Source organism: Mus caroli, chromosome 9 (assembly GCF_900094665.2).
Source record: "Mus caroli chromosome 9, CAROLI_EIJ_v1.1, whole genome shotgun sequence".
Classification (NCBI taxonomy): domain Eukaryota; kingdom Metazoa; phylum Chordata; class Mammalia; order Rodentia; family Muridae; genus Mus; species Mus caroli.
In genome coordinates this window covers 95,073,295-95,088,482 of record NC_034578.1, presented here as the reverse complement: position 1 = coordinate 95,088,482, position 15,188 = coordinate 95,073,295, and the positions used below count along the sequence as shown (strand labels likewise).

Here is a 15,188-nt window from a genome sequence, read left to right as displayed (position 1 = left end):
ACCTCTGAGCCATCTCTCTAGCCGCCGTAAAATATTCTTATATATTGTAGACCTTTGCTATTTAAAACAGAGAGAAGCAAAAGTGTTTGGGGGGCTTATTTTGGGGTACAAAAGGGATGGATGAGCTGAAAACCTAAGTGCCACCTAACCGTGGTGGTAACAACTCCCATGAAATTTCTTCTTATTTTTTGGTAACACTGTTATACTACCCTGCAATGTTTTAGATGCATAGTAACAATACCTACTTAATACACTTCATCCCCAGAAGCAAGTAATGTCTTCCCTGCTTATAGAGATAAGATGATGTATAGTGTACTCATATGTAATTCTTAGGTCTAACTAGAGTAGAAGCCTTCTGAGGTAGTTGATGGTGAGAACTGCCAGGGTGTTCTGAGGCAGCTGTGTGCTGTTGGTGACTCACTCAGACACAGTGAGTACTCCTGAACTAGTTCTGATTTTCCAAATGCTAACTTTTGATTAAAGTAAAAACTTTTATTTATGTGACATATATACTACAAACAAAAGTGCCATTTTCTATTTATTTACTTTGCATCTCTACCACACTTTCTGCCCCCTCCTCTCCTATTCCTTCCCTTCCTCCACACCTTTCCTCTCCCCATCCACTCCTCACTTTCTCTTCAGAAAAGGGGAGGTCTCTCCTGGATATCAATCAGCCTTGGCATATCAAGTTACAACAAGACCCTCTGCACCATCTCCTTTGGAGGCTAGACAAGGTAGCCTAGTAAAAGGAAAGGGTCTCAAAGGCAGGCAACAGAATCAGAGAGAGTTGCTGTTCCTGTTATTAGGTGTCCCACATGAAGACCCACCTACACAACTGTTATATATATGCAGAGGGCCTAGGGCAGACCCATGCAGGCTCCCTGGTTGGAGGTTCCGTCTCTGTGAGCCCCTATGGGCCCAGGTTAGTTGATTCTGTAGGTTTTGTTGTGGTGCCCTTGATCTCTCTGGCTCCTTCAATCCATTCTCTCCCTCTCATCAGGATTCCCCAAGCTATACCTAATGTTTGGCAGTGCATCTCTGCATCTGTTTCTATCATTGCTGAGTGAAACCTTTCTGATGATTGTAGTAAATAATTATATTACATTGAGTAGAGAGCCGGAGAGCTGGCTCAGCGGTTAAGAGCATTGACTGCTCTTCCAGAGAACCTGAGTTCAATTCCCAGCAACCACCTGGTGGCTCACAATCATTTGTAATGGCATCTGATGCTCTCTTCTGGTGTGTCTGAAGAGAGTGACAGTGTACTTATACATAAAGTAAATAAATCTAAAAAAAAAATCTTGATGCAGGGTTTCTTCCTGCCTTTGACCATTTATGACCCCAGATGAAAAACACACACAGCCTTTATATTTTAATATGCCTTAGGCAGCACAATAGCCAGGCAACTGCCTGCCCTCCATGCTGTTAGAATCCCCTTTCCTACCAATAACTCCGAGTTACTACTTACTAATTTCCACGTTCATCTGGGCTGCTCTTAACTCCAGTTGGCCAGCACACATGGCCATGTTTTTATAGCCCAGCTATCCCATTGTCACTCTCTCCCTCCTGTATGTTCTTCCTCTTTGGCTACTTTCTGCTTCTCTCCCCCTTGTGGTCTCAAGCCCAGGAAACCCAAACTCCACCTGTGTCTCTTCTCCCCAGCTATTGGCTGCTGGCATCTTTATTTACCAATCAGAATTAACTGGGGGCAGGGTCCCCCAGTGTCTTACATGTTATGTGTCTTACATATGGACTCTCTCTCTTGTCTTTGGGGCAAACAGTTTTTTTTGTGTGTAGGGGGGCCGGGGGGGGGACCCAAATTAGCATTATAATACAAGTAGCATTAGGTCAACCCACTACAGTTGATGGTTATAGTAGGCTTTTGTCTGCAGGTATAGCAGAATATTATTAGCAGTGTCAGGGGTGGATGCTTCTCCTGGCATGGGTCTCAAGCTGGGCCAGTCATTGGTTGGCAACTCCATCACTTTCTGCTCCATCTTTATCCTGGCACATCTTGTAGGCAGGACAAATTGTAGATGGATGGTTTTGTGGCTGGGTTGGTGTCTCAATCCAATCCCTCCATTGGAAATGTTGCCTTGTTATAGGAGATAGCCGGTTCAGGCTCCATATTCCCCATTGCTAGGAGTCTTAGCTAGAGTCACCCTCATAGATTGCTGAGAGTTTCCATTGTCCTTGGTTTCTAGCTCCTCCCAGAGATGCTCCTTCACCTCTGGTCCTAGTTGTCTCTCCCTGTACTCTCACCCTCCGTTTCCCCCTACTCCATCCCTCCTATTCCCAAGACATTTGCTTTAAATCTGTAAAAAAAGGATTTTTCACACATTTGTAAAACTAAGACTGGAAGTCTCTCTGGCCATCCTTACAAGTGTCTGAGGTGCCCTTGGGTGTGGTAATGCCCCCTCCCCGCCTTTAGAACAATGCTATGTAGAAACACATACCTCTTGTGTTCAGTACCAGACAGTTCTTCTTAGGTACTTTAACAATATTTCATTGGTAATTATGAGTTAGTTTTGCCTTATTTATATTTTTTCTACATATCCTTTGGGGCCATCTATGAATTTGTAAACTGAGTAGTCATTTATAGAGGTACTCTTATTTTAGAAAACAGTTTTATTTTTGAAGTAAAGAACTCTGCTTTGTGTGGCTAGAATAAAAACTGGCAAATATATAAAAATATACAAGATTTTTTTTGTTGTTTTGTTTTGTTTTTTCGAGACAGGGTTTCTCTGTATAGCCCTGGTTGTCCTGGAACTCACTCTGTAGACCAGGCTGGACTTGAACTCAGAAATCCGCCTGCCTCTGCCTCCCAAGTGCTGGGATTAAAGGCATGTGCCACCACTGCCCAGCTAAGAATTATTTTTTATCTTCCTAAAAGATAATTGGATATGCAAGCAGAAATACTAATCCTGTGTAGTGTGTTGTTTCTAACCAACTTGAAGACAAAGTGTGTGAATACAGCAGGACACAGAAAGGACAGGAGGGAAATGTGTTCACAACTCTTTTCTGATGTTTAACGGGATATCATATGAAGACTAAATGTAAGAAATTAAATATTGCATTGGAAATTTTAAAGAAGCCATTAAAAACCAAAGCAGGCATTACAGCTAATAAGAATCAAGCAGTTAAGATGGAATCACAAGAACTGCTCAGGGGTCTGGAAAGGTAGATGAGAGTGATTAAGAGTGCTTGCTGCTTTTACAGAGGATCCAAGTTTGATGCCCAGCGCCCCGCTCCCCACCCCTGCCCCGTCCCTGTTGTGCGGTTCACAGCTACCTGTAATGCAAGATTCAGGAGGTCAGACACCTTCTTCTGGCTTGTACTAACACACACACACACACACACACACACACACACACACACACAGAAGGGAGAGGAAGAGGGAAGAAGCAAAAGAAAAGGAGGAAGAGGAGGAGGAACATAAAATCACTAGGATCAGGATTCCTGAAATCCTTGCCCTCCAGCACTTACGACCATCTCCCTTATTCTAAGAGTCTTCTGTTTATGCGCACACATGGGGGCCGTGAATATGAATGGATATATGAGGTTATATGAGAATGAATGTGAATCCCTGAAAGGCTGCTGAGCTCTCATAGAGGCTGAGTGACTCTAAAGTCACAGGTAAGGTGGGACACAGTGGTCCTTGCTGCACAGTCAGGTAGGTGCTGCCTTGGGCTGGTGGTTTGTCATTTACTTCCAGAGCTGTACTGAAGTAGCTAACACACTCCTTTGTGTTCAGAGGAATTCAGCTTGTTTTTAGTGGAAGTCTTTACCAGTACTCAGGATTTCTCTTCCCCAGGATTTCTGCTTCTTGTTGTATAGTCCCAATGCCAGTTAGCACCTGTCACTGTCCCCTCTCTTTAGCACTCTGGCTGACGAGGGTGAGGAGTTGAGATTTGTCACTCATTTTTGTCCTTGCTTTACCCAAGATGTTGCATGATAAAGTGGAATGAGTTGGCCTTTGATACTTGTCTCAGTGTGCTTGTTGTTTTTTTCTTCTCATGAATTTAGAGACATGAAAAATGCTGTTATTGGAAACAACAAACAGAAAGCCAACCTCATCGTTCTAGGAGCTGTTCCAAGGTATGTTTGCTGTCCGACTTACTCTGTCATTCCTGCCGAGTCTCTAGTGTCCTCTGACTTCCATTATAAGATCTCCTCACTTATCATATTCTTTCTTGTTTTTTAAAATAAATGTGTTTTTAAATAATGCCTTAAAGTACACTAACCATGTCTGAGAAAACATACACATAAACGCACGCGTATGTGTTTGTGTGCAAGTGTGCGTAGGAAGCACCAGGGTTCGTAGAACAAGGAGAATTGTCATAAGTTGAGGCTTTGGGAGTAGTTCTTTGGCAAGTGGGCTCAAACTGGCATGGGATAAGTAGAAAGAGAAGAAAGCCTTCCATTCCCGAAGAGCTTCACAAGGACTCTGAAGAGTTTTGTTAAGAAAATTAGTAAGAGTTCCTCTTAGTATTGCTGCTCTGAATTCAGGGTCCATTTCTGCTTTGCATTTACCATTCAGTAGAACTTGGCATTAGGATTCTTCAGATCCTGAAGGGACCCACCAGGAAGTGGCAGATAACACAGGGGATGGTGCTATTTCTACAGAGACCACTTGCTTGCAACTTTTAGATTTATAGTTTAGTAAACTGTGATAAAATATTTATTTTGTACAAAATAAGACAATGTCTTAGATATTTGTTCTTAATGTTTTCTCATTGCATATAAATAAATAATCACTCAAAAATCTAAATAAGTTCAGACAACTATATTTTTATTTTTCATTTTTTAAACTTTTTGAGATTATATTATTTTGTATCCCCTTCTCTTTCATCTCTCCAATCTTCCCTCTTTTTACCTTTCTCTTTCCAATTTATGGCCTCTTTTTTATTAGTAGTTGTTGGTGTGTGTGTGTGTGTGTGTGTGTGTGTGTGTGTGTGTGTAAGTGCTCAGTCTGTACACTGTTACTTGTATGCATATTCTCAAGGCTGACCCTTTGGTACTCAGTAACCAGTTAGTGTGCTCTTCTTTGGAGAAGACTTTTTGTCTTGTTCTGTGCATTCTTTAGTTGCCTGTCCTTCTTCATCTAAGGACAAGGCCATGTGAGGTTTCCCCCATCCATGTTAGCATGTCTGCTGGTGCCATTCTTGTTTGGACAGTCATGTGGTGAGACTTTATGGTGTAGCACCTGACATCCTAGGAGACTCACTCTCACAACAACCTTGCTGTTCTCTGCCTCTTACAGTCTTTCTCCCTACTTTTCTGCAATGATCCTTGAGCCTTAGGTGCAGGATGTTGTAAATATATCTATTGGGAGTGTACTTTGCAACTCTTCCTTTTGTGGTGTGTCTACCACATTGTTATTATGTGGGCTGTATTTCCCACACTGCTTTTTTGCTTTTATTGCACTACTTTGTTACCTTAATTATGTTTTGTTTTACAGTCTGTTTACTACATCCCACCCCCACCTTTTTTTTTTTTTAGATTGTTGTATTTGCTTCAACAAGAAACCTCAAGCACAGAGCTGAAAACTGAATGTGCAGTGGTGTTAGGGAGTCTTGCGATGGGCACAGAAAACAATGTCAAGTCTCTACTAGACTGCCATATTATCCCTGCCTTACTACAAGGTACGTAGGAACCAGTGTCTACATATTCTGCTTATAGTATTCTAAATTCTGGTTGAAAGATGCGTCTCATGCTGGGCAGTGGTGGCCCATGCCTTTAATCCCAGCACTTGGGGGGCAGAGACAGGCAGATCTTTGTGAGTTTGAGGCCAGCTTGGTTTACATAGTGAGTTCCAGGATAACTGGGCTACACAGAAAAACAGTCTCAAAAAATAAGACAAAAAAGCCAAACAACAACAAAAATTGTGTCTCACATGCAGTTTATCTTACTAGGACTACTGTCCCCAGACCTGAAGTTCATTGAAGCTTGCCTCCGATGCCTACGGACAATCTTCACCAGCCCTGTCACTCCAGAGGAGCTACTGTATACAGTGAGTTTGGGATATTTTAGGGTCACAGTCAATTTATTTCTAGTTTGCTTAGTGTCTCCTGGTTCACCATAACTGTTAAATGTAGAAGTCATAGCAAGTATTTGACTTTCTGCTCATTTGGAATGTTGAATATTGCAGGCTTTGTAAATAAGTGAATGAATTATAGTTACACACTCTGAGAACTTGCATGCTGTTTTTAAAGGCTTAGCTCTGTGTGTTGATTTTGTATGTAAATTAAGGGAGTATGTTTTTCTAAATTATGAAACACTTTAATTTTTATACCTGGGAGATTTTATATCATAGAGACTGTTGAAAATTCAAAAGTGTTAAAAGACAGGGCAGTGGTGGGGTGTGTGTGCAGCCACAGAACTGTTTAGTGTACTTAGCTGACTGGACTGTGTAGAGGTCAACTGTTGGAAGCTACTTAGGCACTAACTACATACAGTCATCAGTAAGTAAGGGGTTATTTCTATGTAGAAGTTACATCCCAGTTCTTCCTGCCAGCCCCATGCTCCCAGAAATAAGACTCAGACTCAAACTATATTTACAGATAGCTAGGCTCTTCTCTGAGTAGATCATAACTAAAGATAACCCATTTATTTTAACCCTCATTGTGCCATGTGGCTAGTTACCTGTGCTCAAGAATTATGCATCCATCTTGGTATATCTTCCTGGCCCAGACTCCTGTGTGACTCTACCCCAGAATTCTTTCTCCTTCCTGATGTCCCACCTCTATTTCCATAGGCTATAGGCTTTTTAATTGACAGGTGATGCATTCATACAGTATATAAGATATTCTCTACATTTCTACCTGGAATCCTACTTATATGTAATGGGGGTGGGGGTGGGTGACGGTGGTGAGTGCCAGTTATAGAACTATTCCTTGTTCTTTTTATTGTGTATGCACTGCAGATATAGAAATTTAGTTGACAGAGAGGACACATATAAGAAGATGGTTGGGGGTTGTTGGAAGGGTTGGTGAGTCAGAGAGCAGTAGAGGAAGACGTGGATTAGAGATGAGCAGAGTCTTGTAACCTGGCCAGCCCCTTCCCTCTGCTCATTCTCAGCCTCTTGGTCTTCCATGGCTGTTTTGAAGTCTTTCTCTTTTTGTTTTAAAAACTACTCATGACAACTCAGAGAGTCATACTAATGTGCAAGCAAGGGACAGAGTTCCACTTTCAAGGAATTAAAGCCTTCCGTTTTCCTACCTCACCCATATATATCTTGGGCATTCTTTCTTCCTCGCCTTCTATTTTTGTCTGTAGACCAGCTTGGTACCTTTGGGAAATTAGTTAGGTTTCATATTCTTAGATCCTCCTCAGGCTTACAGAATCAGAATCAGTTGTTGAGATCATTCTTTGAAAATGTGTGTGTACATTTGTCCATAAGCATGGCTTAGGAACGTGGCCCACTGTAAAACCAGGAAGCTTGAGCCAGGTTTCCTTTTCTATCTGGTTCGGTCCAAATCCCATTTTAGTTTGTAATTGGTTTTGCATTACAAATAAAAGGAGATCTTGGAAAGCCTGGCAGCAGGGCTCTTTTCCTTTGCTACCAGTAAGAAAGATAATGGGCTGTAAACTGTTTTTATGTGTTTGTGAGTGGTGTGCAAGAGTGTGTGTGCTTGCATGTCTATGGCTGTATGTATGTGTGCACATGCTCATTGGTGTCCTTGTACATGTGAGGCCAGAAATTGGCATTGGGTATCTTCCTCAATTGCTTTCCACCTTATATATTAAACCCAGAGCCTGTAGATAGAGCTAGTCTAACTAGCTGGCCTGTTTTAGAGATAACCCTGTCTGTTTCCTGGGGTCAGGATTATTGGTAGTCTGCCACACCCACCTGGCTCCTGGCTCCTGGGGATCTGAACTCCTGATCCTTATGCTTGCATGGCCGCTTGGATAGCTTTACCCATGGAGCCATCCCTCCAGCCTAGGAGTGGGCTTTATGTGAGAAGTTATTAATCATGTGAAGTGTCCTGCTTGGCTACATTGAAAATAGCTAACACATCATAGTTGTTACTGGTGCTTACCATAACATCCCAAGACCCAAGCTATCAGACTTGTTTTATACAGTTCTTCTGTATAGACTGTTTAACATTACTTGTGTTAAAGTCACCCCGCACATTTTGATTTCAGAATTGATTTTTTTCCTATTCTTTGCAATGCTGTTTTATAGTGAGACTGTTGGTTACTTAAAGAGGAGATATTAAGTTCTTTGTCTTGGATTTTATTTTCAAGGATGACTTTGAAACATCTTTCCTTATTCTATGCTTGAACAGTTCTGATGGCCACGATGCTTTTATTTTGCTATACCTTGAAGAGACTTGATTTAGTGCCATTAAGACAAGAAGCTTTGGGGCTGGAGAGATGGCTCAGCAATTAAGAGCACTGGCTGCTCTTCCAGAGGTCCTGAGTTCAATTCCCAGCAACCACATGGTAGCTCACAACTATCTGTACTGGGATCTGATACCCTCTTCTGGTGCGTCTGAAGACAGCAACAGTGTACTTAGATACATAAAATAAATATACTTACTTGTAGAAAGTCTCGCATATATGCTTAGAGCCTAAGTATTTTGTTGCTGTCTGCTCCTTCCCCTTCATCCAGGATGCTACGGTGATACCACACCTCATGGCACTGCTGAGCAGGTCCCGCTACACCCAGGAATATATCTGCCAGATCTTCTCACACTGTTGCAAAGTAAGAACTAGAGTAAATGTTCTCACTGTAAACTTGTGTGTCTTCTCGTATGGAACAGAGCTGGTTGTTGAAACCTGATACACATTCTGGCTCTGAGTGTGCTGCTTGACCTCTCTGAGCTTTGTGTAAGCTTCAGCATACTATATATACATTTGTCTCCTAATGTAATGAGAGCTTTTACCTTTTCACTTAAAAGGAGTGCTTGAGGTCAGAGGGCAATGTGGGAAGAGGGCAGAGTAGAAGCACCTTGTCCTGCCCTCTACGGTCCTCCATGTCCTCAGTGTCTGAAAAGTCCAGTTTCTGTGCTTTTAAAGGCCCTGGCTGTCTTGGAACTTGTCTGTAGACCACCTGGCCTTGAACTCAGAGGTCTGCCTGCCTCTACAAGTATTCCCAGTGCGAGATTAAATGCGTGTGCCACTACCACCTAGCTTTATTTGAAGTTTTGCTAATTCCTAAATGCTTTCTAACTTCTACTCAGTTTATTGTGTATGTTCTGGTGACCCAGACAGTGACTGAGAACAGCATTGCCTGCCTTCCTGTTATGTGTAACTCAGATGCCAGGTGGAGCGCTTCTAGCCTCAGGAAGGAAGTAGAAAATACATAATCCTACCTACCTACAGCAGGAGGCTCACTCTTCTGTGCTGTTTAGCATATCTTCCCTAATAAAATTTGCCTCGATTCAGGAATGATATCTACATTGTAATGTAATTATTTTTAACTCCATCTAATCTCTAACTGATTACTAAGCCTAAAATAGAAGGTTTTTTTTTCTCCCCCTCCCCTGAAATCATTGAGATTTCTGTTCTTGATTGTTCTGAATGTATGTAGGCCAACTCTTAGAAAATGAAACGTTGCTGAAATTCATTCTCTAACAATGAGTTCAAACCCACAAGGTGTAAGTATTCCTAATAACAGAGTAATGTCTTAGTCCATCCCCGCAAGTAGCTTTCAGTGTTGAGCACCAGAAATTTCTCAGCACCTGAAATTGCTGGGTGCTGTCTCAGCTGTGGCCAGAGATGAAGGGGCCATCGCATCACTTCTGCTTTCCTGGAGAGATGTATGTCAGCCAACCTATAACCACTGATAACGAGCAGTTTTATTAGAGGAAAATCACCTTTGCTAATCCTTTTGTCCGATAGTTTAGTATTCTTATTAAATAATAACATTTAGGTATTCTGAAATGTAACTGAACCTAAAGGGATATGAGCTGAACCCATGCCAACAGTAATGACTTGGGTGCACAGTAGCCTTGTGCATCTTTGAAAACAGCTGTCCATATGGTCATTCTACTGTACTTAATCATGAAAACCTTTTGCTTCCACGTTCCCTTTTTGCATATAAGCTCAAATAAATAAAACTACAATAGGGTTTTAAGAGTCATTCATGGGACCCACTTATCTGAAATTAAGTGGAATAGAACTTTACAGTAGACTGGTATCAACATTAAGTCACTACATATACTTTGAGGAACAAAACAGAAAGAGAAGAATACTAAAGCACTGTATTATAAACTAGTCATAATTACATCTTGTAGTGCTCCTGAATTATAAAAAAGGACTATTAATCACAGTGTTAGAATTGTAATTTCTAAATTGCTGCTGCTTTGTGAGCAGTTCCTCAGATTCCTGACATTTCTTTGGTGTTCAAGGCTGAAAGGGCTTATGTAGTCACTGCCTGGTGGGTGTTGCCTCGCTGCTCACTCACTAGATTTTTGCAGGTAGATTTGTAGAGATGAAAGAGATACTTGACAAAAACCTAAGGTGAGCCCCCTCTTCTCAAGTTGGCTTTCTTTACAGTTCTTTCCACAACTTTATGTAGAGGCTTAGAGCAAAGGAAGACCTTGTTTGATAATAAATATTTGTTCCCATCTTTTGAGATTAAAACGTGAGGCATCTCTGATGGGTATGCCTTTTATCCCAGCACTTGGGAGGCAGATGCAGGCAGATCTCTGTGAGTTTGAGGCCAGCCTGGTCTATAGAGTGAGTTCCAGTACAGCCAAAGCTACACAGAGAAACCTTGTCTTGAAAAAAACAAAAAAACAAAAACAAAAAAAAAAAACAAAAAAAAAAAGGAAGGCATGTCAACAGCAGGCAGCAGCAGTTCAGTGCATTGGGCTAACAGTGTACTTACTGTATCTCTTTCTGGCATTTGATTTGTAAACGCAACTTTTGTTAGTACTACTATTGAGAGATGGTTTGGACTTTAGAGAAAAATTAAGAGTCTGAAATCTAAAATAATTATGAAGCATCCATTTAATAGACAGAGAAAACTCGTCTGTACTGATAGGATCTGTAAGATAAATTGTGAGGAGAATTTAAAGGGTTTAGAGCAGTATATTTAGTATTCTATCTACCCTTTGTGTTAAAATGGAGTAAAGCATACATACAGATTTGCTTATATATAGTTTGTTTTGTTCTGTCCTTGTTTTTGTTGTTGTGGGTTTGTTTTGAGATAGGGTCTTAAAAGGTAGCAAAGGTGTGCACTCCCTCAGCTGACTCCTTTGTCTTGTAGCTTAGGTTGGTTTTGAGTAGCGATCCTTATGTTCAGCCTTGGATTACAGGTGTAGGCCACAATGCCCAGCTTTTTTTTTTTTTTTTTTAAATAGGTACAAAATTCTTAAAGAATAGAAACTAGTACATTATAAGTAGTTCACCACATCACAGAAAGTCTGGCTGCAGAGGGAGAGGCAGAGAGAGGTGCAGGTGTTCGAGACAGTCTTTCCTCCTTAGCTGTTCTGATCATCTCTGCCAGTGCTTGGACTAGCATTTTCTTATAGCTCAGTTTTTTAGTTCTTTGTATGTTCTAGACACTAACCCTCTTGTCGGATGACTGAGCTGTTACTGATTTTTCCCCTCTCTATGGTTCCTTTTCACATGTTGTTTCCTTCACTGTGCAGAAGCTAGTTTCATGAGACATCAAATGAGACAGAATTTTAGGAGACATGTTTTTTTACTTGGTTCCCCATAGAGGTCTCCATCATGTTTATGATGCGCAATCCATCACACAAGACAGTTTAAAGAGAGCATTTAGAGCAGTACCTACAACATAGCCTGCGCCCAGTGAGTATTTCCCATAATTTCGTCTGCAGGTATGTTAATGAGCTTAGAGGAAGGAAAATGTGCTTAAAGCCTGTGCCTTAAGGCTGTCAGAAAGCAGTTAGAAAGGATGCTGTGTACAGTACTGGATGAATAGCTGACAATAAGTGCATTGTGCCCTTGACTCGGGGCATTTATCATTGTAACCTAAGTTCTACACAAGCAGACATCCACTGTCCTGTCTCAACTTCTAGAGCAGTGGTTCTCAACCTGTGGGTCACATATCAGAGATCCTATATATCAGATATTATGTTATGATTAACAGTAGCAAAACTACAGTTATGAAGTAGCAACGAAAATAGTTTTATGTTGGGTGTTAGCACAGCATGAGGAACTGTGTTAGAGGTTGAGAACCACTGCCTTAGATTCTTTTCCCTTCCTCATTCTCGGGAGGTAAGGAGGAATATGTAGACATGTCATGGGGAAGTTACGGCAGCACCTGATTTACTGAGGCCTCTCTGTCCTGCTTTGGGGTTTGAGTTTGTTCAGTCACAGGGCAGCTGAGAGATATGTGCTGTGGGAAATGTAGTTTACTTTAAAGAAGTGTGACTTTATCAGAATCATGATTTTTGTTAATGTGTTACTGTGTTCTTTTTTCTTTTCTCTTTCAGGGGCCAGATCATCAAACAATTTTGTTTAACCATGGGGCAGTGCAGAACATTGCTCATCTTCTAACCTCACCCTCTTACAAAGTAAGATGCAAAAAGTTATGTCAGATTTTATGCTCATTTTCATTCATAGAAAGAAGTCCTCCTCTTTATGGCCTCTTCTGTGATCAGGAGTACATTTCCTCCCATCCATCAACCAGGATGCTATGTTCCATCAGTCAGGTGGTACAGGGCATCTGTAACTACAGCATGTTCTTCTCTTAGGAAATAGTTGTCTTTGTCCATTTTTTTATGGCATGTGTGAGTTGTGGATTTTCACTTGTGAAGTAGTATTTCAAGTTTCAGTTTACAGTGCTGAACCTGTTGCTTGAACTGATGCCTTCAAGTGTATAGGAGTAGTAGCTAGCAGCCCTGGGGTAGCCTTTGGATTTTGTATTTAGAGTCTTTCTTGAGGTACACTGACTCAAACCTACAGTATATGCCTACAGTATATATCAGACTCTAGAATGTACTCTGTTTTGTGTTTTGAGTTAAGATATCAAAAGTTTTCAGGCTTAATAATTTTCTTTGCTGCCTTTTATGTATAGATAAGCAATATTATAACCCATAATTAAACATGAAGTCAAACTTTAGCCATTCACAGTTGCATAGCTATGAGACCATAGAAATAGTGGAACATTGTCTTGTGTCTTGTGAAAACTAAATAAATCAGAACAAGGAAGCACTAATTTTTACCCTCTGTCTGTCTGTGGTAACACTGATCTATTGTTAGTGCCCTTTCTGATAAGGCCCCACCTCAGACGTCCACCATGTGGCTGTTGGTGAAAGCTTACAGGATAGGAATGCATATGGCACCAGCTTAAAACTCACCAAAAGCCGGACAGAGCTGTGTACTGAAGCTGTTTCCTCTGCCTTATGCTACACAGAGATGGTCGTTATACCTCCCCCAACTGCCATTGAGACTCACCACACTGTCTCTCCCAATTCATGGCCTATGTTGTTGTTGTTGTTGTTGTTGTTATTGGTACCTTCCTGAGTCCAGTCGGTTTCTGCCATGTGCAAATGGGTGTGGGGCCATGTACTGGAGCATAGACACCTATCCAGTGACCACATCCATAAAGAAAAGTGAGTTTCCCTTCAGTCGCCATCAGCTGCCAATAAGATGTAGCAGTGGGTAGATAGGATCCAATACATGGTATGCTTTATGAAATTTTCAAAGAATAAAAGCACTACTTTTTAAAAATAGTTGTAGAGGTGCTTGGTGGTTCTCACGTTACTGCCCAGCCGCCTGCCCCATGTGGTATTCTGAATAGACTTTTCTGAAAGAAAAAAAGGAAGAAAAACAACTTTTCAGGCAGTTCTTTGTTGACCCTTTGTTCTTGCAACTCTCCAGCTTCATTAATTCCCCATTCTTAAAATTTTCCATCCTTTTTCTGCCCTAGATTTATTGGCCATAACGAATTTTAAAACTTGAGAGTTTGTGAGGAGGAACATGTCATTAGCATCTTGTAGGCTGCACCTGAGAGCATGAGCCAGCAGTGCAAGCCTTCCCAGTCGAGGGCAGGCTCTGCAGTCACTTGTCCTGTGGAGCCTGCCCACCTCCTAAGGTGGCTCAGTGGTGAGGATGCAAGGTCATCTGGTGGATACACTGGTGGGGAATCCCACAGATATGAACATAGAATATAGCTTAATCCTTCTCTAACCTTTATTCTTACTTCTTGATTTAAGCCCTAACTCTATCTTATACACATGTATAAGAACAGCAAAAAAAAAAAAAAAACAAAATAAAACAGGAAATTCAGAATCCTTTACTTAAGATCTCTGTACACAAAAAGAAAGGAGCCATTTGAAAGGCACTTGATAATTTTTATTAAGTTCCATCCTTCTACTTTATAAAGCTTACATTTTATATAGTGTTTTTTAGATTTGATTAGTTATTTTTCTATTGGTTTTAAGTGCAACTTTCTCACTTTTTTTTTTGACTTCAAGGATTACTTGGCTTCTGCTGTTGTCTCTGCATATGCAGGAATTTTGTTATTACTGTGGGTCATTTTGTTTAGTTTTTGTTCACAGTCCTAATGAATGACTCAGGCTTTTGTGCAGTCTAGGCAAGTGGCCTGTTTGAGCTGTGCCTCCTGCCTGTTCATAATAAGTAGTATTAAATAATTATTCAGAAAAGGACTTCAGATTCTGAAGCATTAAAATCATATTTCAAATTTTTAAATAAATAATTAAAATCTGTATTTGTTGTTGTTTTTACAGGTTCGAATGCAAGCACTGAAATGCTTCTCTGTTTTAGCCTTTGAGAATCCCCAGGTATCGATGACCCTGGTAAACGGTAGGCTGGAACTTTCCATGACACCTATGTGCTTTAATTTATGAATGTCACAGATTTACGGGATTTTCTTACTCCTTGTGTTTTGTTTTGTTTCTAGTTTTGGTTGATGGGGAGTTGTTACCACAGATATTTGTGAAGATGTTACAGAGGGATAAGCCTATTGAGATGCAGCTCACGTCAGCAAAATGGTAAACGTCAGCACCGCCTTGGAGGGGAGTCCGCTAACACTGAGTATGAGTGTGGCAGTGGGATGCTCGCGTCCATCACATCCTGTTGGGGATGAAATTTGAAATTCCCTGGACTGGCTTACGTTGTTCCAAACTGAGCATGCTCTTTTATACTTGGTATAAGGAACAAGGCTGTCATAAAACTGTTTATAAAAAGTTATTAAGTCTACCATGTGCTCTCCTTGTCTTTAGGGTAAAATAACAGAAACCTAA

At 41.0% G+C, this 15,188-nt stretch overlaps 1 protein-coding gene across 4 annotated transcripts in view; it reads left to right on the top strand.

The window, feature by feature from the left end:
- Nucleotides 1-15,188, top strand: part of Armc8 (armadillo repeat containing 8) — an 89,563-nt gene that overhangs the window by 26,219 nt on the left and 48,156 nt on the right. For all 4 annotated transcript variants that reach the window (XM_021171189.2, XM_029481164.1, XM_021171191.2 and 1 more), the window contains 7 exons: nt 4,024-4,095; nt 5,500-5,642; nt 5,913-6,010; nt 8,615-8,707; nt 12,414-12,494; nt 14,673-14,748; nt 14,846-14,936. In XM_021171189.2, the coding sequence (XP_021026848.1) occupies nt 4,024-4,095; nt 5,500-5,642; nt 5,913-6,010; nt 8,615-8,707; nt 12,414-12,494; nt 14,673-14,748; nt 14,846-14,936 (654 nt within the window). The remainder of the gene's footprint in view (nt 1-4,023; nt 4,096-5,499; nt 5,643-5,912; nt 6,011-8,614; nt 8,708-12,413; nt 12,495-14,672; nt 14,749-14,845; nt 14,937-15,188) is intronic.